This window comes from Piliocolobus tephrosceles, chromosome 6 (genome assembly GCF_002776525.5).
Source record: "Piliocolobus tephrosceles isolate RC106 chromosome 6, ASM277652v3, whole genome shotgun sequence".
Lineage (NCBI taxonomy): Eukaryota > Metazoa > Chordata > Mammalia > Primates > Cercopithecidae > Piliocolobus > Piliocolobus tephrosceles.
The window spans coordinates 101,963,348-101,988,942 of NC_045439.1; the positions used below are offsets into that span (position 1 = coordinate 101,963,348).

The 25,595-nt window shown below is 42.1% G+C and overlaps 1 protein-coding gene across 6 annotated transcripts in view; it reads left to right on the top strand.

The window, feature by feature from the left end:
- CSNK1G1 (casein kinase 1 gamma 1) overlaps window positions 1-25,595 on the top strand; it is a 208,772-nt gene that overhangs the window by 161,246 nt on the left and 21,931 nt on the right. For all 6 annotated transcript variants that reach the window (XM_023185302.1, XM_023185305.1, XM_023185307.1 and 3 more), the window contains 4 exons: window positions 5,937-6,022; window positions 8,423-8,507; window positions 8,787-8,935; window positions 10,204-10,311. In XM_023185302.1, coding sequence (XP_023041070.1) covers window positions 5,937-6,022; window positions 8,423-8,507; window positions 8,787-8,935; window positions 10,204-10,311 — 428 coding nt within the window. The remainder of the gene's footprint in view (window positions 1-5,936; window positions 6,023-8,422; window positions 8,508-8,786; window positions 8,936-10,203; window positions 10,312-25,595) is intronic.

Consider the following 25,595-nt stretch of genomic DNA (forward strand, 5'->3'; position numbering starts at 1 on the left):
GACTTTTCAAAGACTCCTATAGACTATGCATAGGTTCTTAATTCTTTACACTGTGCTTCCAAATGTTTAGTTTCTGAGCAGTGTGAGTACTTGAATTATTGTAGAAAGAGGATAGCATTTTAGTGAATTTAGTAATGAATTTGGTATTTACTTATGTATGACCCCATTTATGACAGTCCTGAAAAGGACATCAGGCTGGGTCAGCAGTGGGGAAGAGCACCTCACTAAAAATGGAGTAGACTTCTGTTCACTGCACATAGTTCTGCACAGAAGTCTTCAAGGAAGAGCTTCTGTCTTATTCAGTGAAAATATGCTTGGTTTCCCATTAGACTTGCATTTTACTCAGGACAAACAACTTGCACAAATGTTGTTAAATGCTCTAATCAAGGCAGAAGACCTTACCTGTGAGGAACTATTCCAAGGGGGAGAGTATTTGTCAGAGAAGCCTAAGGAACAGTGGGGAGTCCAAGCAGGCAGAGCCCTGGGCTTTTCTGCTTCAAAAAAGCCTCCCTTTTTTATGTTTCATATATTGGGCTTCCATGGAAGCCTCTATTTGGAGAAAAGACTCCTAGGTGATTGAAAAAAAGCATGTTTGAAAATCAACATTCTAGAGAGTACACAGGCAGAATATTCTCAGATTCCATACTCCTAGACAGAAATAATTATAAAATATTCTTAAATATTAATGAACTACTGCACACTAAGATGTATTTATTTCATTTATTTATTTTTTTTTTGAGATGGAGTCTCACTCTGTCACCCAGGCTGGAGTGCAGTCGTGCAGTCTCAGCCCACTGCAACCTCTGCCTCCCAGGTTCAAGCAATTCTCCTCCCTTAGCCTCCTGAGTAGCTGGGATTACAGGCATGCATCACCACACCTAGCTAATTTTTGTATTTTTAGTAGAGACGGGATTTCACCATGTTAGCCGGGATGGTCTTGAACTCCTGACCTCAAGTGATCCACCTGCCTTGACCTCCCAAAGTGCTGGGATTACAGGTGTGAGCCACTGTGCCCAGCATATTTATTTTATTTTTAGAGACAGAATCTCCCTCTCACTCAGGCTGGAGTGCAGCAGTGTGATCATAGCTCACTATAACCTCAATCACCTGAGCTGGAGAGATCTTTCTGAGCCTCCTCTGTAGCTAGGGCTATCGGCGCATGCCATCATGTCCAGCTAACTTTTAAATTTTTCTATAGAGACAGAGTCTCACTGTGTTCCCCAGGCCGGTCTCAAACTCCTGGTTTCAAGAGATCCTGTTGCCTCAGCCTCTCAGCACACTGGGATTATAGATGTGAGCCACCGTGCCTGGCCTGCACTTTAATAAGTATTTTAAAGACTCATGTAATATCTACTAAGTAGCCTCATTGAGTAAACTACATAGGTTTATTCATCTGAGGAATTCAAGTGATAGTGAAGAGTAAAAAATGGCATTACAAAGTAGTATGATACAATTTGATTTGAAATTATGATATTATCAGGATTTTTTCAGTAACCACATGGAAATCCTCACTTAAATAAATGTAATACTTTAAAATTAGACTAGAAGTCGTCTGGCACTTATTATCAGTGTTACTATGGACAAGTTACTTAATCTCACTGAAACTCCCCTGTAAAATGAGGGTAAAGCTTCACAGGGATATTTTAAGGGTTGAATGGATAATATATGTGAAAGCACCATGTCTGACTTAGGTCTCTTGCATAGTGCTTAGCATCCCCTTCTTCCTTCATAATGACAAGTAATTTTCCATTTTACAAGGAAACAAAAACTGTATCTTAAATAATAAACTTATGATTGTGTGGTTTAACTGACAAACTCTAGAAGTTGTTTTAATGCCCGCTTCCTGGGCTCAGCCATTCGTGTACTAATTTTATTTTTCTTAAGAGGAAAGACAAGAACAGACAAGGGATGGGTGTTCATGTTGTGTTTGTATAAGATAAAGAGTAATGGTTAAGAAAAAGTATGCAAATCCTGGCTCTCTTACTTAATAGCTATGTAATTTTGATCCAATAACCTTCTTCACTTAGCCTTGGTTATCTCATGTATGAAATGGATATGATATTTATGCCTGTAATATATGGTTCTGTGAGATAATGTATGTAAAATGTTTAGCATAATGCCTTATAATAGTAAGATCAGTCCATATTGTAATTATCCTGATTGTTATTTATTCAACAAAATCTGTTTTAAGCATCTACTGTGCATCAGACTGTTTCATCTCTTGGTGTACTGCCATTCCTGCCGGAACTTTTGAGTTTACCCCCAGACTTGGCTTACTGAGTACCAGAGTTTTTCAGATCAAATCTAACCTGTCATCATATTTTGTATTCTCCACATTACAGAGAATACATACAGAAAGTTGTCACTGCTTTTTAAACCCTTTCCCATGCCTCAAACGATAGAGGCCTTTGTAGGAACTCTAATGCTATTGGTTTTTAAATGTGTTGCATTTTTTGTGTTGCAATGAAGAAGAAGAGACTGGGATGTGTGTTTTCAAATGGCTTTGGGAAAATCACTTCTTTGTTTTATGGAGGAGGAGAACAAGAGAAGACTCCTCCTAAACTTTACATTAGTTGCCACATCAGAGTAGCCACACTTAGTCCATTTTGTGTTGCTATAAAGGAATACCTCAGGCTGGGTCATTTTATAAAGAAAAGACATTTAAATTTGACTTAGAGTTCTGCAGGCTGTACAAGAAGCATGACACTGGCATCTGCATTTGGTGAGGGCCTCAGGGACTTCATGCTGCTTCCACTCATGGTGTAAGGGGAAGGGGAGCAGCCAGCATGTGCAGATCACATGGGGAAGGGGGTGCTAGGCTCTTCTCACCAACCTGCTTTCTTGGGAACTCATCCCTAAGGGAGGTCATTAATCAATTAATGAGGGATCTACCCCCATGACCCAGACACCTTCCATTTGGCCCAGCTTTGAACATTGGGATCAAATTTCAATGTGAGGTTTGTGTGTGTTGCGGGGTCCGGGGAAAGACAGAAATCCATTACCATAGCAGCCACGTTTCCACTGATTAAGCCATGACTGAGACAGCCCAATTTATATTATTTAATGGTTGAAATTAGGGTGAGAACACTGGGTTGCCTTGCCCCCTGCCTTCAACAAATATATTTAACCTAAAATCAGGGATGTTATGCATGTAAACCAAGCACATCTTTCTGATTGGAAGAAAGCACACCTTTCAACCAATCAGAACTGAAGAATTTTGTGTCCTGCTGGTCTCACTGGTATTGGAAACCTTTCTTCTTTGAAAATGAAAATATTCTGCATGAAGAAATGAGGGCATGTAGAAATAATGATTTGGACAAGTGTGGAGTGTTCAAAGTCGTATGAAAATAAAGCATGGCTGGTGATTTAGGTACCCTTATTTTAGGTACCTTATTTAGGTACCCTGATTTAAATACCCTTCCTGATTTAGGAACCCTTATTTTTCCTATTGTCCCATATTCTACAGTTCTTTTTCATAGTTCTCAGGATTTGAAAAGTTACTTTATTACTTATTCCAGTGAGTTTAAAAATTTTTTTAATCTCATAATTTATTTTGCTGTGAAATCTTTTTTCTGTAGGCCTGATCAATATTGAAAATGTGGAGAGTTTTGCCCTCTAGTGCTCAGCTATCTAAAATTCAAACATTTGTCCAGTGAATTTTTAATAACCAAGGGGCCTCTTGTTACAGGAAGTGGATATAAAAATGGAGAGGCGATGAGTGGGTGTGATACAGTATGAGAAACTGCAGAGTCGTTTTTCTATCTGCCCTGCTTTGTGGGAGGCCTCCACTCATTCTCCTTGTTCTTTTCTCTTTTTCATTTGTGCATCTTTAGATTCTGTCAACAAACTGTTTTTGTATAACTGCTTTTTTGTTTTCAATTGTGAATATTTTATTACACACCAGACAAGTCATATAGACAAAGGATTCTGATGGTCGTGCTGTTTTATTTCATTCTTTTTAAGATTGTTTCAATTGATGTATACCAACTCAGTTTTATGTTATTTATCTCTGTCAGGGTACCCCTCCTTTCCATTAGTAACCATCTTTTTACAACCTCCATCAAATCGCTATTTTAAAAGTTGCCGTTTCTTTCTTCATCTACCCTGTAGACTACTATTCTTTTTCATGCAAATTTCCTATAATTTAAGGCAGTAGTTAAACATGTTGCACTTCTGTATTTTCAGTTAGCTGAGTGGCTTTCTCTGGCTGTCTTGGGTTTTACTTTCTGTACAAAGAAAGCACAATCAAGTTGAAGGTAGCCTCTTAGTCTTGCTTCTGTCGTTTATTCTGATAAAGCCCTAAACTTGATTCTGAAAAATAAACACATAAAATGTTTGAGATGGGCCAGGTGTGGTGGCTCACAACTGTAGTCCCAGCACTTTGGGAGGGCAAGGCTGGTTGATTGCTTGATTGGCCCAGGACTTTAAGACCAGCCTGGGCAACATAGCAAAACCCAGTCTGTATAAAAAATACAAAAAGTGGCCGGGGTGATAGTAGTGGTGGTGCATGCCTGTAGTCCCAGCTAGTCAGGAAGCTGAGGTGGGAGGATCACTTGAGCCCAGGAGGGCGAGGCTGCAGTGTCCAAGATCATGCTACTGCACTCTAGCCTAGGCAACAGAGTGAGACCTTGTCTCAAAAAAAAAAAAAAAAAAAAAAGTCTGAGACTAAACCATAATTGGCAAATTCAAAATGAATGCATGGGCTGGGTGCAGTGACTCACATGAGTAATCCCACAGTGTGGGAGGCTGATATATTAGGTTTGCTTGAGGCCAGTAGTTTGAGACCAGCCATAGCAAGACCCCATCTTCACAAAAAATAAAAATAAATAAATTAGCCAAGTGTCGTTCCACACACTTAGATTCCTAGCTACTCAGCTAAGGCAGAAGGGTCCCTTGGGCTCAGGAATTTGAGGCGGCAGTGAGCCATGATCACAACACTGCACTCCAGCCTAGGCAACAGAGCAAGGACTCTGTCTTTAAGAAAGAAGAAAAAAGAAACGAAGGCGTGTACTGCTTAGATTCTGTCTAACAAAGAATGTGTAGGATGTTTTCCAAGATGAAGCTGCAGTTTTGTGTTAACTGTTTTGCAGTTCTTTGTCATCTTCACCTTCCCAATTAAAAGGAGAGAAAAACCCAGCAACTTGTTTTAGATACGCTTCCAGAATGCAGGGACTTTGGTTTTTTGTTTTATTTTGTTTTGGGATGAGATCTCATTATGTTGCCCAGGCTTATCTTGAACTCTTGGGCCATAGCGATCCTCTCACTTCAGCCTCTTAAGTAGCTGGGACTACAGATGTGTGCAGCCTTACCCATCTAATTTTGAGGGGACCTTAGTAATAAATTTTAAAATGTTTTTGAGGCTATAGGACATGGTACAAATTGAATGGGAGCCAAGAGAGTATGTACTGATGTTCATTGATATGAAACTGAATTTTAAGTGTTAATTTTTATGATGAATAAAAAGCACTTGGCATGTTTGCTAGGCATTTTGCAGCTTGTATCTCTGCAGGCCTAGCCAGAATGGACTGTTTTAACAGTTTGGGTTGCTTAATCTGCTACTCACTCCGTGGTGGTAACTAAAGGGTAATTGTAGCCCATATACTGGAAATAACATTTCATTAAAATTTTATCCCTTTCAGGAAGGTGACAGCATTGAGTGAGGGGTGGTAATTCACTGTTTAGTGATTTGGGCTTGGTTTTAATTCAGGATTTGCTCTTTTCTCTTGATATTTACTTACCATCAACAGATCTAGACAAAGGAAGTACACATTGGTTTGAGGTTTTGATCTAAAATACTATCCTTGGTTTAAATATACAAGTAATGAGTAAGCAGAGCCTTTCCAGAGCTGAAGGGTTTCTGAAGGGATTACTTGGTTTTGAACCTTTTTCTGCTGTAATAACTGCAAACATAATGTGTGATCTGTCTTCCCTTTTAGAGCAAAGCCGGAGAGATGATTTGGAAGCCCTAGGCCATATGTTCATGTATTTCCTTCGAGGCAGCCTCCCCTGGCAAGGACTCAAGGTATCCTTGAAAGTGTTCAGTGGAGGGCTTTGTTTCTATGCTCAGTTGTTAATGAAGAGGCCTCTGGCTTCATATTTTTAAGAAATGCATAGAGGGCTGGCCGGATGTGGTGGCTCATGCCTGTAATCCCAGCACTTTGGGAGGCTGGGGTGGGAGGATTGCTTGAGTCCAGGAGTTTGAGATCAGCAACCTAGTGAGACCCCATCTCTATTTAAAGATAAATAAATATTTTTTAAAACAACACACAAAAAGGATTATTGATTATGGAGATAAGAAACAAGGACTAGTTACATTAGTCTACATTATAAATGCTCTCCTGGGCTTTAGAAACTGTTTTGTTCACTGTTTGTCTTCCCTTTCTTAATTCTTCCTTGTTTTTGGATTTTCCGTGATCTTTTCTCTCATTTCCTCCCAGCCTTGACAGTGCTGCTTTTCTCTCTGTGTTGGTATTCCTCCTCCACTACCATTATGTAGCAGGAGGAGTGTTCCCAGTATGTAAGGGAATTTCTGGAACAAATTGTTGACAACAGCTGCTATACATTTTACCAGAAAGGCCAGCAGGGTGTGCTCCTTAGGAAAACTTAGAAAATATTTGTTTATCCTATGTAGGCTAAGAACTCACCTGAACTAAAATGAAAATCCAGGTTTAACATTGCTGTTCAAGTTTATTATTGAATAAGTGCCTATTCAGACAATAGCTATTCATTGCAAAATGTGTAAAGTTTAAATAGCCTTCCTTAGGTAGGTGTCAGTACAGTGGTTACATGTCAGTTTACTATGATAATTATGAGCATTATCATTACTCTGTGCATTTGGCTGTTTGACTAGGAAATGGTAAGCTTCTAACCCCTTGTAAGTCCCATTAGTATTCTGTGAGACTTTTTTTTTTTAGACAGAGTTTTGCTGTTTCCCAAGCTGGAGTACAGTGGTGCAATCTTGGCTCACTGCAACCTCCACCTCCCAAGTTCCAGCGGTTCTCCCACCTCAGCCTCCTGAGTAATTGGGATTCCAGGTGCATGCCACCACACCCAGCTAATTTTTTGGGTTTTTCTTGAGACGGACTCTGGCTTTGTTGCCCGGGCTGGAGTGCAGTGGTGTGATCTCAGCTCACTGCAACCTCCGCCTCCTGGGTTCAAGCAATTCTCCTGTCTCAGCCTCCTGAGTAGCTGGGACTATAGGCACATGCCACCACGCCTGGCTAATTTTTGTATTTTTATTAGAGATGGGGTTTCACCATATTGGCCAGGCTGGTCTCAAGCTCCTGACCTCGTGATCCGCCTGCCTCGGCCTCTCAAAGTGCTAGGATTACAGGCGTGAGCCATCGCGCCTGGCCCAAGACATATTTTTTGGTTGTAATTTATTTCAACATATTAACATGGAAAGAAACTTAATCAGCAATTTGGGGTACTCCTACATCCCGTCTTCCAGAAAGGCAGGATGGTTCATTTTGCTGTAGGCTTTCTAGAATACTGTCCTAAAACGTAAGACTTCTACCCATTGCCTTTTAGATTTTATTTCTTCACTCTTAAATTCCTCTCCTGTTATATACATCTTCTCATTGATGTTTATAGCTTTCAAATAGAGTTTCATGTCAAACTTGGTCATCATACAGCCAAACAATGCATTAGTGTATTATTAATTGCTTGAAACTCTCTCGTCCATAAATCATTTTATTGTTAGTTGTAGACCTAACATTTCTCCTACTCACTTCAGAACACTATTGCTTAAGTCTGAGTGCAGCAAGCTAGGTAAAGCCTGACAAGAATTCCCTAGGAGCCCACTGTTGGTCCAGGGTTCAGAAGCCCTCTGGCTATAGCTCTGAGCATACCAGACTTGGGCTGCTTTTGAGATACTGACATACACCAACTCTGTTAGCCATGGCTGTACCATAGACAACTTTTTTCCCTCTGGAAGCACGTTGTTGAAAGACATTTTTCAGTGATTGTTTTTTGTTGTTGTTGTTCAAAGTCTCTATATATATGTAGTAGAATTACTTATCTGTTTCCCCCACCTGGATTAGCAATACTTTTAGAGCTGATCTAAGAGAGAATGCTGAATCACATTGAATTATGGTGGCCATGGGAGATTACTAAGCTTCTGCAATTTTGAAAATATTGCCACATAATATTGTTATTTTCTTATCCTAGCCACTCATCCATTGTATCTGGTGGTGTTTATCTGAGACAAGTAAATATTTTCACAAGTAAAATTTTCCAGAACATAGCAGATGTTTGTATATATCTAAATATATAATTTCTACTACATTTCTTATTTGTGTTAGAAAAAAATCAAGACCAATAAATACTGTGAATTTGAGTGAAACAACCATTGTGTCCAAACATATTGAATCTCCCATGCTTAGGGCACCTTTTCAAATAACTTTCTCTTTACTCTCTACAGGCTGACACGTTAAAAGAGAGATATCAAAAAATTGGTGACACCAAAAGGAATACTCCCATTGAAGCTCTCTGTGAAAACTTTCCAGGTGGGATGCTAAAAAGACATTCCAGTCAGTGTGACTGAGCTTTGAAAGTAGGTAGAGTCCATGACTGGGTATCTCTAGATAAGGGTGCTGTTTAGGTAATTAACATTTCCTTTTGTGATACAGACCAAAGTAGGTTTTATCGCTTTTATTTTGTCCGTAAAGAAAGCATCAGTGTTAAATTGTCTGTATAAATAACCCCTTTGTGGCCCAGTACTTCCCCACAACCACTATGGAAAGCATTCAGCTAATGAGCAGGGCCTTTCATCTCTTTCCTGACAGAGGAGATGGCAACCTACCTTCGATATGTCAGGCGATTGGACTTCTTTGAAAAACCTGATTATGAGTATTTACGGACCCTCTTCACAGACCTCTTTGAAAAGAAAGGCTACACCTTTGACTATGCCTATGATTGGGTTGGGAGACCTATTGTAAGTATCCTTTTTTTTTTACCTCATTACCTCCTTTCTCCAACCAGCACTGCCTCATGCCTTTACTTGTCAGTCTTCCTGCTTGAATCTTTAGTAAAAATATTCCTTTGATTGTAGACTGTATATTTGCCAGCCTTGTCTGGGTGTTGCCATAGGTTGCTCTTACTAGTTCAGAAGTAGGTAGGAGTTATGTATTTTTTCCTAGTGATATAGGAAGATAATAACTTGTATGTCCTAAGATAACAGAATTTAAGCCCGATTTTTGGAAGAAGTTTCATTTGAATGATTCAGAAGTTGTTTTTTTTTTGTTTTGTTTTGTTCTGTTTTGTTTTTCAGAGAGTCTCGCTGTCGCCCAGGCTGGAGTGCAATGGCGCCAGTCTCGGCTCAATGCAACCTCTGCCTCCTGGGTTCAAGCAATTCTCCTGCCTCAGCCTCTCAAGTAGCTGGGATTGTAGGCATGTCCCACTACACCTGGGTAATTTTTATATTTTTAGCAGAGACGAGGTTTTGCCATGTTGGCCAGGCTGATCTCAAACTCCTGACCTGAGGTGATCTGCCTGCCTCGGCCTCCAAAAGTGCTGGGATTACAGGCATGAGCCACCATGCCCGGCCCCATGATTCAGAAGTTGATGCCACATACACTGTTAATGTACTTGACCTTTGTAGGAGTGGAACCAGCATCATAGGAAGCTTTTGAATTTGTTGTTCTGGTCAGGGGTTCACAGGGCCAAACAGATACCCCTGGAGGATTTTTTTTTTTTTTTTCCGGAGTTTCACTCTTGTTGCCCAAGCTGGAGTGCAGTGGCGTGAACTCGGCTCACCACAACCTTCACCTCCCGGGTTCAAGTGATTCTGCCTCAGCGTCCCAAGTAGCTGGGAGTATAGGCACGTGCTGCCACACCTGACTAATTTTGTATTTTTAGTAGAGATGGGGTTTCTCCACGTTGGTCAGGCTGGTCTCGAACTTCTGACCTCTCAGGTGATCCACTCACCTTGGCCTCCCAAAGTGCTGGGATTATAGGCGTGAGCCACCGCACCCGACCCTGGTTTTTTATTTTCGAAGGTAAGCTACTCTCCAATGAACTATTGAGGACCAGGCTGCCTCCCTTTTGCAGATGAGCAAACTGAGAAGACAAGACAACTTGAAAGTGCTCTTGGTAGCTGAAAATAATTACTGCTACTCTATTAAAATTAGAATGATTCTGTCCTTTGCATAGCATCAAGTTGGACCTCTTTCCCCCATTTGACTTTTTGTTTCATTTTTCCAGCCTACTCCAGTAGGGTCAGTTCACGTAGATTCTGGTGCATCTGCAATAACTCGAGAAAGCCACACACACAGGGATCGGCCATCACAACAGCAGCCTCTTCGAAATCAGGTATGTGTTAATCCTTCATTCTTTCAGACACTCCACTTCTTCATGGCGAATATTAAGACCCAAATTCTTCAGCTTCTCTGCTTTAGTGTATATACTGAAAATAAAGATCAAATGCTTACCATTTCTTACAGGTGTGGTATGACTCTCAAGCAACCCTCAGGGCATGTATAGTTGCACTGAAATGTGGCCAGGTGCCTTATATGAAGTATCCAGTCTAAAGAGTCGGCCTGGCCAAGTGCGGTGGCTCATGCCTGTAATCCCAGCACTTTGGGAGGCCAAGGAAGGTAGATTACTTGAGCCAGGAGTTCAAGACCAGCCTGGGCAACATGGCGAAACCCTGTCTCTACATAAAATACAAAAAATTAGTTGGGCATGGTGGCACATGCCTGTAGTCCCAGCTACTTTGGAGGCTGAGGTGGAAGAATCACCTGAGCCTGGGAAGTCGAGGCAGCAGTGAGCCAAGATTGCTTGTGCCTTTGCACTCCAGCCTGGGTGGACCCTGTCTCAAAAACAAAAAAAAAAGAGTGTTGGCCTGTTAGAGTCTGTTGGCTGTAGGGGGAACTAGCTATATGTTAGGATCTAAGGCATCTACCATAGGACCAAAAGACCTGTTGGAGGCTACTCTGGGCACACAGTGTCTGTGGAGTAGCCCTGCTCACCAAGGAACAGTTTAAAAAAAAAAAAAAAAAAAAAAAAACACCTGTTGGACAGACAGGATGTACCAGGTAGCCCACTTTGGGTCTCATCTGTAGTCTAGTCTAGAGCTCTTGCCAGTTCTAGTTTTTCCTTGCTGGTTAAGAGGGGTAGATAAGGCCCGGCGCGGTGGCTCACGCCTGTAATCCCAGCACTTTGGGAGGCCGAGGCGGGCGGATCACAAAGTCAGGAGATCGAGACCATCCTGGCTAACACAGTGAAACCCCGTCTCTACTAAAAAATACAAAAAAAAATTAGCTGGGCATGGTGGTGGGCGCCTGTAGTCCCAGCTACTCGGGAGGCTGAGGCAGGAGAACCTGTAGTCCCAGCTACTTGAGAAGCTGAGAGAGGAGAATGGTGTGAACCCAGGAGGCGGAGCTTGCAGTGAGCCGAGATCGCACCACTGCACTCCAGCCTGGGCGACAGAGTGAGACTGTGTCTCAAAAAAAAAAAGAGTGGTAGGTAATTTGGACTTCCAACTGACTTGAGCACGAAATGGAACCTCCACACCACCCCTTGTTCTTCTACCTGGGAAAATTATAGAGCTGGTCAAGATTTGAGATGGACCTGCAGTGAAGACTCAGATTAGGTCATGTCATCTGTCCTTCAGTGTTCATTGTTTGGAAAACTAGTGGTCTAAATGAGGGACATCTCTCAGCCTAAAGCAGATGAGGCAAACACACCAAAAAATCAACAAATTTGACATTTTTAAAAAGGGCTTATGTATTTGGGAAGTAAATATGACATAGGATTTTATCTTTATATTAAATTTATTACTAAGAGAAAAACAGAGACCACAGTAGGTAAATAAGCAAAGCATAATAAACAGATTACATATTTTTAAAATAATTATCACACATCAAATTAGCTTATTTCCTCTCCTATGACCTCACTTTTTTGTATTAACATTTTTACAAGAAAATACACAAACATTTGTTTCATAGATGCACATGTGCAAGTATATACGTTAAGAATAGTATATACAAACACACACACACATATGTCCAGTGGAGTACACCCACAAATATATTTTCTCACCAGTAAGTATATACTCTTGGCAAAATATGCGGTTTGGTGGGTAAGAAAAAGGTATGTGAAAGAAGGAAAGCCATGTACTAGAGAGTAAATATAAAGGAGAAGATAGGTAGACAAAAAAGAAAGGGTTTAGCAAACTCTGGGCATAATTGGGTCCATAGTAACATCCTTTAATTAAAGTTGTTGTTTAAGACTTATAATTTGACTGACTTCTGGTTTGACAACAAAAGACAATATTGACTTCTGCAGTTCTCTCCCATCCCTCCCTTTTTAAAAGCTAATAGCTAGTGCAGGTGAGGGCACAGTTAAACTGACATATTGCTGTTGATTTTACAAATTGATGCAAAATCTCTAGAAAGCAATTTCTTCTTTTTTTCTTTTTCTTTTTTTTTTTTTGAGACAGCGTCTTACTCTGTCACCCAGGCTGGAGTGCAGTGGTGCGATCTCAGCTCACTTCACCCTCTGTCTCCTGGATTCAAGCGATTCTCCTGCCTCAGCCTCCTGAGTAGCTGGGATTACAGGCGCACACCACCATACCCGGCTAATTTTTGTATTTTTATTAGAGATGGTGTTTTGCCATGTTGGCCAGGCTGGTCTTGAACTCCTGACTTCAGTTGATCCACCTGCCTCGGCCTCCCAAAGTACTGGGATTACAGGCGTGAGCCACTGCGCCTGGCTAGAAAGCAATTTGATCAAGTTATTTTCTTCTCTGATGAAATACCTTCTTGAAATCAATCAGTAAAACAACCCAAAGTATAGGTTATGTGCATAAAACTGTTGCATTGTCATTGGTAGCAAAGATATAGAAATGATCTGCCTATCCACTTATATAGGCGTGGTTATAAATCTGCTTCACATCCTTTATTGAATAAACTGGGTTATAGTAAAGTGAGCTGGAGGGGTGGGGAAATAAGCAGAATCAATGGGAGGAGATCAAAATTATTAACAGAAATAGTGTTGGAAGTGTAGTAATATATTCTAAAATATTTTAAATGAAGTTTTATTACTTCTATAAATATACTTCTATTTATTTCTATAATGAAAAATGCGGCCAGGCGCAGTGGCTCACGCCTGTAATCCCAGCACTTGGGAGGCCGAAGCAGGTGGATCACCTGAGGTCAGGAGTTCGAGACTGGCCTGGCCAACATGGTGAAACCCAGTCTCTTTTTTTTCTTTTTTTTTTTTTTTTTTTTTTGAGACGGAGTCTCGCTCTGTCGCCCAGGCTGGAGTGCAGTGGCCGGATCTCAGCTCCGCAAGCTCCGCCTTGCGGATCTGCAAGCTCCGCCTCCCGGGTTTACGCCATTCTCCTGCCTCAGCCTCCTGAGTAGCTGGGACTACAGGCGCCCGCCACCTCGCCCGGCTAGTTTTTTGTATTTTTAGTAGAGATGGGGTTTCACTGTGTTAGCCAGGATGGTCTCGAACTCCTGACCTCGTGATCCACCCGTCTCGGCCTCCCAAAGTGCTGGGATTACAGGCTTGAGCCACCGCGCCCGGCCGGTGAAACCCAGTCTCTACTAAAAATATAAAAATTAGCTGGATGTGGTGGCACATGCCTCAAATCCCAGCAACTCAGGAGGCTGAGGCAGGAAAGTCACTTGAACCTGGGAGGCAGAGGTTGCAGTGAGCCGAGATGGTGCCATTACACTGTAGTCTGGGCACCATTGCACTCCAGCCTGGGCAACAAGAGAGAAACTCCATCTTAAAAAAAAAATGCATTTAAGTAGAAAATGTATGTAAAGAAAAAATAGATAAGTAGTGTGTATCACAGTCAATATATATCCTTGTGTCTTTTTTTTGAGACAGTTTCGCTGTTACCACCTAAGCTGGAGTATGATCTTGGCTCACTGCAACCTCCGCCTCTTGAGTTCAAGTGATTCTTCTGCTCCAGCTTCCCGAGTAGCTGGGATTACAGGTGCCCACCATCACACCTGGCTAATTTTTGTATTTTTAGTGGAGATGGGGTTTCACCATGTTGGCCAGGCTAGTCTGGAACTAACTCCTGACCTCAGATGATCCACCTGCCTCAGCCTCACGAAGTGCTGCAATTACAAGCATGAACCACCATACCCGGCCCCTTGTACCTGATTTTTAGAATATTTTTTATTTTTTAAAATTGTTTTTCACCTCCATTCTCTCAGAATGTGATAGGTTTTTTTTAGTTTTTATTTATTTATTTATTTTGAGATGGAGTCTTGCTCTGTCGCCCAGGGTGGTATGCAGTGGCGCGATCTCAGCTCACTGCAACTTCCGCCTCCCAGGTTCAAGCAATTCTTCCGCCTCAGCCTCCCGAGTAGCTGGGACTATAAGCGCACGCCACCACACCTGGCTAATGTTTTGTATTTTAGTAGAGATGGGGTTTCATCACGTTGCCCAGGCTGGTCGCGAACTCCTGAGCTCAGGCAATCCGCCCGCCTCGGCCTCCCAAAATGCTGGGATTACAGGCATGAGCCACCGCGCCCGTCCTAGAATATCTTTATATTTTTTTTTCCTTTTTTTGTTTGTGAGACGGAGTCTGGCTATCTCCCAGGCTGGAGTGCAGTGGCTCAATCTCGGCTCACTGCAAGCGCTGCCTCCTGGGTTCACACCATTCTCCAGCCTCAGTCTCCCGAGTAGCTGGGATTACAGGCGCCTGCCACCATGCCCGGCTAATTTTTTGTGTTTTTAGTAGAGACGGGGTTTCACCGTATTAGCCAGTAGTGTCTCTAGCTCCTGACCTCGTGATCCGCCCGCCTCGGCCTCCCAAAGTGCTGGGATTACAAGCGTGAGCCACCGCGCCTGGCCCAGAATATCTTAAAATATGTGTTTCCTTTACTTTCCTGCTTCAGTGAGTTTATAACCAGTGCTTTGGTTTTGCATGAATTTTTAAAGTATAAGGAAAAGAGGTGATTGAAAACTTCGGTTGTCAGGGTAAAAACTGACTAGTGAATTTCAGTGTACTTTTAAATGAAAAGTCTCTGGCCACGGTATGTAATTATTTAGGAAAATCTCGTCTTTATTTAACTAATATGCTTATTTTTGAAAAGTTGAATCTTGAATATCTGTCTTTGATATTTTTTTTTTCTCTTTTTCTGTTTCTTTTTTTTTTTTTTTTTTTTTTGAGACGGAGTCTCGCTCTGTCACCCAGGCTGGAGTGCAGTGGCCGGATCTCAGCTCACTGCAAGCTCCGCCTCCCGGGTTTACGCCATTCTCCTGCCTCAGCCTCCCGAGTAGCTGGGACTACGGGCGCCCGCCACCTCGCCCAGCTAGTTTTTTGTATTTTTTAGTAGAGACGGGATTTCACTGTGTTAGCCAGGATGGTCTCGATCTCCTGACCTCGTGATCCACCCGTCTCGGCCTCCCAAAGTGCTGGGATTACAGTCTTCTTTTTTTTTTTTTGTTTTTTTTTAGAAAGGATTTCACTCTGTTGCCCAGGCTGGAGTACAGTAGCGCAATCACAGCTCACTGCAGCCTCACCTTCCTGGGCTAAAGTGATCCTTCCACCTTAGCCTCGTGAGTTGCTGGGATTACAGGCACACGCCACCACGCCCAGCTTTTTTTTTTTTCCGCGTTTTCTGTAGAGACAGTTTCACTGTGTTTCCCAGGCTGTTCTCAAATTCCTGAGTTCAAGCAATCTGCCCACCTCTGCCTCCCAAAATGCTGGAAGCCACCATGCCTAGCCCCATTTTTTTAATTTTAGAGTTTTTAGTATCCTATGGCCGCTAAGAGATTGGAATTCCTCCACATTCATGTAAATGTTATACCTCCTTCTCACCAGGATTCCGAATCCGTGTTGGGTAAAATTCTTTCTGCACTGTGGATAATGGATTTCTAGTGTCGCTTCAACCTTTACAGCATCTAGGTCTGTGTTAATATTACATTTCTTCCATCTTTAGGGTTGTTTTCTTATGCTCTTTTTTGTTTGTTTGTTTCTAAGAATGTTTGCAGCCAAATCTTTCTTTTTTTTTTTTTTAAAGACAGAGTCTCGTTGTGTAGCCCAGGCTGGAGTGTAGTGCGTGATCTCGGCTCACTGCAACCTCCGCCTCCTGGGTTCATGCCATTCTCCTGCCTCAACCTGCCGAGCAACTGGGATTACAGGCGCCTGCCACCACACCCGGCTAATGTTTTGTATTTTTAGTAGAGACGGGGTTTCACTGTGTTAACCAGGATGGTCTCAATCTCCTGACCTTGTGATCCACCCACCTCAGCCTCCCAAAGTGTTGGGATTATAGGCGTGAGCCACTGCGCCCAGCCTTCAAATCTGTCTCTTTTATTACTCTAAGAATTTAAAACAAGATAATTTTCTAGAATAATTCCTTTCAAGTTTTTTTTTTTTTTTTTTTTTTGGAGACGAAGTCTCGCTCTGTCGCCCGGGCTGGAGTGTGCAGTGGCCGGATCTCAGCTCACTGCTAGCTCCGCCTCCCGGGTTTACGCCATTCTCCTGCCTCAGCCTCCCGAGTAGCTGGGACTACAGGCGCCCACCACCTCGCCCGGCTAGTTTTTTGTATTTTTTAGTAGAGACGGGGTTTCACAGTGTTAGCCAGGATGGTCTCGATCTCCTGACCTCGTGATCCGCCCGTCTCGGCCTCCCAAAGTGCTGGGATTACAGGCTTGAGCCACCGCGCCCGGCCCTCCCTTTCAAGTTTTGAAATTAGCAAAAGAAAAATACAGTTTCTCCTTGAGCAAGATTGACAGGTATTGACTTCAGGAACAGCTAACCTTATATCAGCTACTTTGACTCAGTAAATCTGAGCTGAGGACCTGCTATGTGAAACTGTATCCTGTGGGCCGGGCACGTGTGGCACGGTAGCTCACACCTATAATCCCAGCACTTTGGAAGGCTGAGGGGGGTGGATAACTTGAGGTCAGGAGTTCGAGACCAGCCTGGCTACTAAAAATACAAAAATTAGCGGGGTGTGGTGGCGGGTGCCTGTAATCTCAGCTACTTGGGAGGCTGAGGCAGGAGAATCACTTGAACCTGGGAGGCGGAGGTTGCAGTGAGCTGAGACTGTGCCACTGCACTCCAGCCAGGGGGACAGAGACTTTGTTTGAAAAAAAAAAAAAGTATATCCTGTGGATACCAAGGTAAGTAGGGAGTCCTTGTCCTCAAAGAGCTGACAAGTAGATAAGCCAAATGGACAGATAACTATAACACAAGGCAGAACAGATCTGCATCCCAAGTTGCAGATTATTGTCATCTGGGTTTGGATGAAGAAGAAATGTCATCTAGTCCGAGCAAGACAAATAATTTGATGAGAGAATCTGCATTTGACATGCTCTTAGCACAATTAAATGAGATGGAAGAGGCATTCCAAGCAGAAGAATATATGATCGGCCAGGTGCAGTGGCTCACGCCTATAATCCCAGCGCTTTGGGAGGCCGAGGCGGGCGGATCACAAGGTCAGGAGATCGAGACCATCCTGGCTAACACGGTAAAACTCCGTCTCTACTAAAAAAAAATACAAAAAATTAGCCAGGCGCCGGGCATGGTGGCTCAAGCCTGTAATCCCAGCACTTTGGGAGGCCGAGACGGGCGGATCACGAGGTCAGGAGATTGAGACCATCCTGGTGAACACGGTGAAACCCTGTCTCTACTAAAAAATACAAAAAATTAGCCGGGCGAGGTGGCGGGCGCCTGTAGTCCCAGCTATGCGGGAGGCTGAGGCAGGAGAATGGCGTAAACCCGGGAGGCGGAGCTTGCAGTGAGCTGAGATCCGGCCACTGCACTCCAGCCTGGGCGGCAGAGCGAGACTCTGTCCCACAAAAAAAAAAAAAAAAAAAAAGCCAGGCATGGTGGTGGACGCCTGTAGTTCCAGCTACTGGGGAGGCTGAGGCAGGAGAATGGTGTCAATCCAGGAGGTGGAGTTTGCAGTGAGCCGAGATCGCGCCACTGCACTCCAGCCTGGGCAACAGAGCAAGACTCTCAAAAAAAAAAAAAAAAAAAAGACTATATGATCAACAACAAAGTTGTATCTAGTTCAGTTTTCTAAAATATATGATGTGAATAAAGGAGTCCTAGGAGACAAGGCTAGAAAAGTAGGTTGAAACCATTTGGTGAAGCTCCTGGAATGCTGGGCTGGCGAGTTAGTGCTTATTTTAAGTAGGAATAGGGACTAAAGATTTTTAAACAAAGGAGTGATATGATTAAAATTCTGCTTTTGAAATATTTTGGCACAAAATGTGGTATTAGCCTGGCAGCAAACATGGAAATCAATAAGCAGGCAGTGAATTCCCTTGAGACATAGAAGGAGCCTAGATGGGTTATAGTAGGGCAGATGAAACCAAATTGAACAATGCTACAGTGATCTACCAGAGTTGGCAGCCCACAAGAATGTCAGGATTAAGGGAGAAGGAAGAGTCAAAGCTGTTGCAGAGATCTTGAGCCTGGATAATTAGGAGGCATGTGGTACTGTTACTAGAGATAGGAAAGTTGGGGGAGGAACTTGTTTGGAATTTGAATTTAGATATCTTGAGTTTGAAATACTAGCAATGTATTCCACCTGAAGAGGTCTAGCAGGCAGAGGATGGTTTTCCAGAGACAACTAGAGAGATACTTGGGAGTCAAGGCATAGAGATGATATTGGTGATAATGCTAAAGAGTCTCCTTATTCTGGGAAATCTGAGCCTAGGGCTCAACAAACTTGTTTAGTCTCATACTTACAGTAGAAGGAGTAGAAGAAGAGCTCAGACCTTGATTTTATCTTATCCCAAAACTTTGGCCATAGGACATTTAACCTATTTAGGGTGTCAGCATTCTCAAATTGGAACGTTGTAAGAGCAGAGGTTTTTGTTGTTTTGTTCACTGCTTTAACCCTAACACCCAAACCAATGTTTAGAATACTGGGCACTTGATGCATACTTGTTTGAATGAATGAGTGAATGAATGAATCTGCCAAATGAAGGGTGCAGATGTAAACATGTATTTGTTTATAGCATAGATTTTTATTTAACCTTTATTGAAAAACAAATTTTAAGCTTTTTTTCCTACTTGTTTTTGTTTCCACAAAGAACCATTTTGCCTCTGTTTGGCAGCTAGAGTAGGGCTGGATTGTCTGCTCAAGGGGAGGGGTGTTTAAAAAACACACACACACACACACACACACAGCAGTCTTTTTGCTGCAAAGAAAGTTCAGTTGATTGCTGGGCTCGGTGGCTCCTGCCTGTAATCTCAGCACTTTGGGAGGCCAAGGCGGGCAGATCACCTGAGGTCAAGAGTTCGAGACCAGCCTGACCAACATGGAGAAACCCCATCTCTACTAAAAAATACAAAATTAGCTTGGCATGGTGGTGCCCGTCTGTAATCCCAGCTACTTGGGAGGCTGAGGCAGGAGAATCACTTGAACTCGGGAGGCAGAGTTTGTGGTGAGCCAAGATCGTGCTATTGCACTCCAGCCTGGGCAACAAGAGTAAAACTCCATCTCAAAAAAAAAAAGTTCAGGTGATCTTATTAGTTGTTTTCTATCACAACAAGAATCCTGTTTTGCTTGTATTCTGGGAAAATTTTGCTTTGCTCGTTTAGATTTTAGGCATAGTCAATTGAGTTACTGTTTAGGTTATCTATATACAATAATAGATCCCAAATATGGTTCCTAAAGGACTACATTTGAACTCACATATATTGGATCTACCTTTTAAAACTATCTTAATACCAGATACTTAAGCACTTTTTTCTTTTTAATAGAGATGAGATCCCACTCCATCTCTCAGGATAGAGTGCAGTGGCATGATGATAGCTCGCAGCAACCTTGACCTCCTGGGCCCAAGCAGTCCTCCCACACCAGCCTCCCAAATAGCTGGGACTACAGGCGTGAGCCACGACACCTGACTAATGTTTATTTGCTTTTTGTAGAGACAGGGCCTCACTGGCCTCAAACTCCTGGGCTCAAGTGATCCTTCTGCCTCAGCCTTCCAAATAACTGGGATTACAAGTGTGAGCTACTGTGCCTGGCCAAGCACAATTTTTTTGAACACAAATTTTACTTAACCAGAGAACTATAATTAAACTATTAATTTGGATAGAATAAATGTTCCTGAAAGCTAGATCCATTCAGAAAGATCCCAGTTGAGTTAGTCTTTACATCATTTTACACTTCGTGTTTGTCCTTTCCCAGTACCAAATGTTGTAAATCTTGCCATGGCTCTGATTCCTCTCTAAAGAACTCTGCATTACCATCCAGCAGAAAGGGGATGAAAACCTTAATAGTTCTGCCTGCTTCTACCTGGCAAATTCCTTTGCATTATCTGATCAATCAGGAAGCAAGTCCTGCCGGTAACCACAGATCTGATATTAGAGTACAACATATTGCACTGTCATAGGTTTTATTCAGTGTGCTTGTTCAACACACTAAATGTAGACTGTTGCGTTGACTATTATGTGCATGCAGCAGCACTCTTCCTGCCCTTTCAGTACTTTAAATCCAAGCTTATGACAATCTTTACTCATGTAAATGCTACATAAACATTACACTGCAATGGTTCAGGAGTTATGATAAGTGTTTCCTTTTTCTCTGGCTGACCTCTTTTATTATGGTGGGTTTTGTTGTGGGCACGTGAAAAAGAAGGGCACTTAGCCTAGCAGGTTAGAGAGAACAGATCCTATTTTGACATTGGAGAGAGTCATATTGACTATTAAAAGCTTTTAAATGGTAAGAGACATGGTATCCTACCCCAAAATGTCACTTACTCTTTTTTGTGTTTTTGTACATGTAGCATAGGTGTTTTGTTTTGTTTTCATTCGCCGTGTGAAAAGAGATGCGTAGCATGTGTTTAAGGGAAAGAGTTTATTCTTTGTAATTTTGTACCGGGTGAACTGTTCCCTTGCAAATTCTCCAATTTGACTAGGAAAATATGAATCAAAGATCAATAAAGTAATCTCTCATCCTTCCAAAAGAACTATATTTAAACTAACTCAATACCTTATAATACACAGAAAAATAAACACAGAATTTAAAAGAGTCAAATCATATGGGGTCTGAAGAAGATATGCCTCCTGTAAAAGAGTGGTTTGAATTTGTTTGTATCTAGACTGTAAGGGAATACATTTAAAGGACATGGGGCCTTAGAAAAATATATTGTGGCTGGCCAGGGTTGGTGGCTCACGTCTGCACTTTGGGAAGCTGAGGCGGTGGATCACCTGAGGCCAGGAGTTCAAAACCAGCCTGACCAACATGGTGAAACCCTGTCTCTACTAAAAATACAGAATTAGCTGGGCATGGTGGTGCATGCCTGTAATCCCAGCTACTTGGGAGGCTGAGGTAGGAGAATCGCTTGAACCCAGGAGTCGGAGGTTGCAGTGAGCCGAGATTGCACCATTGCACTCCAGCCTGGGCAACAAGAGCGAAACTCTGTCTCAAAAAAAAAAAAAAGAAAAGAAAAAAAAAGAAAAATATATTGTGGTTTAGTGCTGTCATGCTTACTGAATAAAGCTTGTTATGAGCATAATTTTTCTAAAGGAAACAGGCCAGATTGCTATTTAGGTAGTCAGAGATTTTCATAAAATGAATACCTGAAAAAATGAATACCTGAAAAAATTTTTAAAAAGCTTTTCAGTGATTTTTAAACTTCCTTCATATTTGATAAAGTTTATAGAATACAGGATATCTCTGCACACATGACAGATTACATGGCATAACCCCTGTCTGGCATGGGAAAACTGGTTCTGTTTCATGATCTTAATAGAAGGAAGTTTTTAGTTTTGTTCAAGTATATACTTTTTTTTTTTTTTTTTTTTTTTAAAGACAGAGTCTTACTCTGTTGCCCAGGCTGGAGTGCAGTGGTGTGATCTCGGCTCACTGCAACCCCTGCCTCCCGGGTTCAGGTGGTTCTCCTGCCTTAGCCTCCTGAGTAGCTGGGACTACAGGTGTGCATCACCATGCCCGGCTACTTTTTTTGTATTTTTAGTAGCGACGGGGTTTCACCATGTTGGCCAGGATGGTCTCAGTCTCCTGACCTCATGGTCCATCCACCTCAGTCTCCCAAAGTGCTGGGATTACAGGCGTGAGCCACCGCGCCTAGCTCCTGTTCCATTCTTTTCTTCTTCTATCTTACCCCTACCATATCATAAAAGAAAAGAAAGAGAAATTTTAATATTGGAAATGTGATAAAACCAGAATGTAATCCAGTATATTCTCTTTGCTAATCTTTTGGTACTATTCAGTCTCTATTCTTGTTAATTTGTAGTTGAAGACAGTTAATGAGGCTGAGAAGACTTACATGAGAGGCCAAAATGTTTTTTTATAAATGGCAGCTTTTAAGGTATTTTTTGAGCCATAAAGTGAAGTAGATAAAGTTGTTTGTATATATAATCAACAATAATTTTTTTAAATGAGCTTTTTATGAAGAATAGAATTTGGTGATTTTTTTTTTTTTTTTTTTTTTTTTTTTTTTTTGAGGCAGATCTCACTCTGTCGTCCAGGGTGGACTGCAGTGGCACAATCTCAGCTCACTGCAACCTGTGCCTCCTAGCCTACTGTGCCTGGCCTGGTGATTTTTTTGCTACAAGAGAAAGGGTGTTTGCCTTCCTTTGCTTCAGAATAGTAGCTTTATCCCCACTAAGAATTTGAAATAATTTTTTTTTCCCCCGAGATGGAGTCTTGCTGGGTTGCCAGGCGGGAGTGCAGTGACACAATCTCGGTTCACTGCAACCTCCACCTCCCAGGTTCGAGCTATTCCCCTACCTCAGCCTCCCAAGTAGCTGGGACAACAGGCGCGCACCACCGCGCTCAGCTAATTTTTTGTATTTTAGTAGAGACGGAGTTTCACCATATTGGCCAGGGTGGTCTCGATCTCTTGACCTCGTGATCTGCCCACCTCGGCCTCCCAAAGTGCTAGGATTACAGGTGTGAGCCACCACACCCACAGAATTTGAAATAATTTTCAAGCCATAGATGGGGATGATACTTGAGATGTCTTCAGATTGTGTTTTCCTCCCTCCTTGTGTCACTCTTACTGGCTGCTATCCATTAATCCCTGCCAAATGACTGCTGGGAGAAATTTGTTTCCCCTGCCGTAGGGCATAGGTGGGGGTTTTCACTTTTTCAACAGTCTTCTATGTTTTCTCAAGTATTTTTGTTACCTTTACCTGTCATGTATGCTATGCTGGATTGCTACTTTGTTGTTTCAAGATTTACCTATTGCGTAGTAAACCAGGCATTTCCACAAAGGTGATGCAATCACAACTGAAAATTTTAAAGCATTCCCCCACAGAGTTACCACTACTTGAGATTTCTGCTCCTGCTTTGGGGGACTTACACACTCCATGTGGACCTCTGCTTTTTAAGTAATGCAGAGAAATTGACTTTGCTGAATGACTTTTCTACTCATGCACCTCTCGAGTGACATTTAATTAGATGTGTATGTATGAGTGGTCTTTAAGAATGAAGGATTTACATGCTGATCTCCTCTGCTGCTTTGCTTAATCTAACTAGCTACTGTGCTAGTGAGGCCTAATCATAACTCCTGTGTACACAGTATTGCCTAGAATACCTTTTTTGGAGAGTTACACTAGCAGACTGTTGTAGTTGTCACCTTTCTTTGGTTTCATCTATATCCTAGGCACTCTGTTGCTTTCTAAAACCGCAAATGGCCCTTTCTACTATGTTATCCTCTAGATACTGGTCCAAGCTCTTAAATTCCAGAAAACAGTAGCCCTAGAGTTTAACGTCCTACTGAAAACTTGTTTCCAAAGTAATAAACCAGCAACCCCTAGGTTCACATCTATATTTAGTTTTGATGCTTTCAACAGATATGGAAGGCATTGGTGGGCAGTAGTATGGTATAGTGTGTTTTCTTTCATCATAGTGGAAGCATTTATGAGGCAATCTAGAGTGTTAACATTAGTTTTCTGTTTATCTTTAAAAGATAAATAGCATATTGCTTTGAGAATGGAGATGGAATGTGATTTTTAGGCCTTTGAAAAATGTCTTGTTATTTTCATTTAAACAGAAATCTTAAATCTTTTAACAAATTATTTATTGAACTAGAATGAATATAAAGAACCACATAGCCCTGTGAATCAGACAATAGCCTTAAAACCAAAGTTCTTATGTGTAGTCAGTAAAAATGGAAATAATTGTTGATCAGCTGTCCAGGGTTTTCTTAACTTTAAAAGCCCATTAGCATACATGAACATACATTTCCAGCCATTTTCTATTTTATCTGCCTTAAAAACAAATGCAGGCCGGGCACAGGGGCTCACGCCTGTAATCTTAGCACTTCGGGAGGCTGAAGCGGTCAGATCACAAGGTCAGGAGATCAAGACCATCCTGGCTAACAAGGTGAAACCTTGTCTCTACTAAAAATACAAAAAAATTAGCAACCTGGTGGCATGCGCCTGTAGTCCCAGCTACTGGGGAGGCTGAGGCAGGAGAATGGCATGAATCCGGGAGGCTGAGCTTACAGTGAGCCGAGATTGCACCACTGCAGTTCAGCCTGGGCGACAGAGCAAGACTCTGTCTCAAAAAAAAAACAACAACAACAACAACAAATGCAAAAACAGAGCATTCATGAGATGTAATTGCATTTAGTATGTATTATAGAACTCAACACTAAATGGCTTATCAATGCCTGGATTTTTTTAAGTACTTAAGTTTCTAGAAACCTGACAGTACAGCCAGGCGCAGTGGCTCACGCCTGCTAATCCCAGCACTTTGGGAGGCCAAGGCAGGCAGATCACGAGGTCAGGAGATCAAGACCATCCTGGCTAACACAGTGTAACCCCATCTCTACTAAAAATACAAAAAATTAGCCGGGCATGGTGGCAGCACCTGTAGTCCCAACTACTTGGGAGGCTGAGGCAAGAGAATGGCATGAACCCAGGAGGCAGAGCTTGCAATGAGCCGAGACCACGCCACTGTACTCTAGCCTGGGCGCAAAGCCAGACTCCGTCTCAAGAAAAAAAAAAAAAAGAAACCTGACAGTACTATATAATAGTTTAAGAGCTTAAATTTTATATTTAAATATTACAAAAAAATAAAAAGTTCTAGAGAACTGAAAAAGTCTATCACTAATAGGTTTATAGATATTACTTCTAATATTACAAGAATGGGTTTATTCTCAGATCTCCAGCAGTCAGAATAAATGAGACTAAGTGCTCTGAGGATATAGACAACGTCAATAAGTTTATAAAATATGGCTGTCACGGTGACTCACGCCTATAATTCCAGCACTTTGGGAGGCCGAGGCAGTTGGTGGATCACCTGAGGTCGAGAGTTCGAGATCAGTCTGACTAACATGGAGAAACCCCGTCTCTACTAAAAATACAAAATTAGCCAGGCATGGTGGCACATGCCTGTAATCCCAGCTACTTGGGAGGCTGAGGCAGGAGAATCGCTTGAACTTGGGAGGTGGAGGTTGTGGCGAGCCAAGATTGCACCACTGCACTTCAGCCTGGACATCAAGAGCGAAACTCCATCTCAACCAAAAAAATAAAAATAAGCTTATGATTATGTTACACACCAGTCTTATTTTGGAAAATGAAACATTTGAACCTCTTTTGGCAGAAATAATTTATTTTGGGTAGCTTTGATTCTCTCTAATATAACTAGCAGCATAAAATCAAACCCCTCATTTATAAGATTATA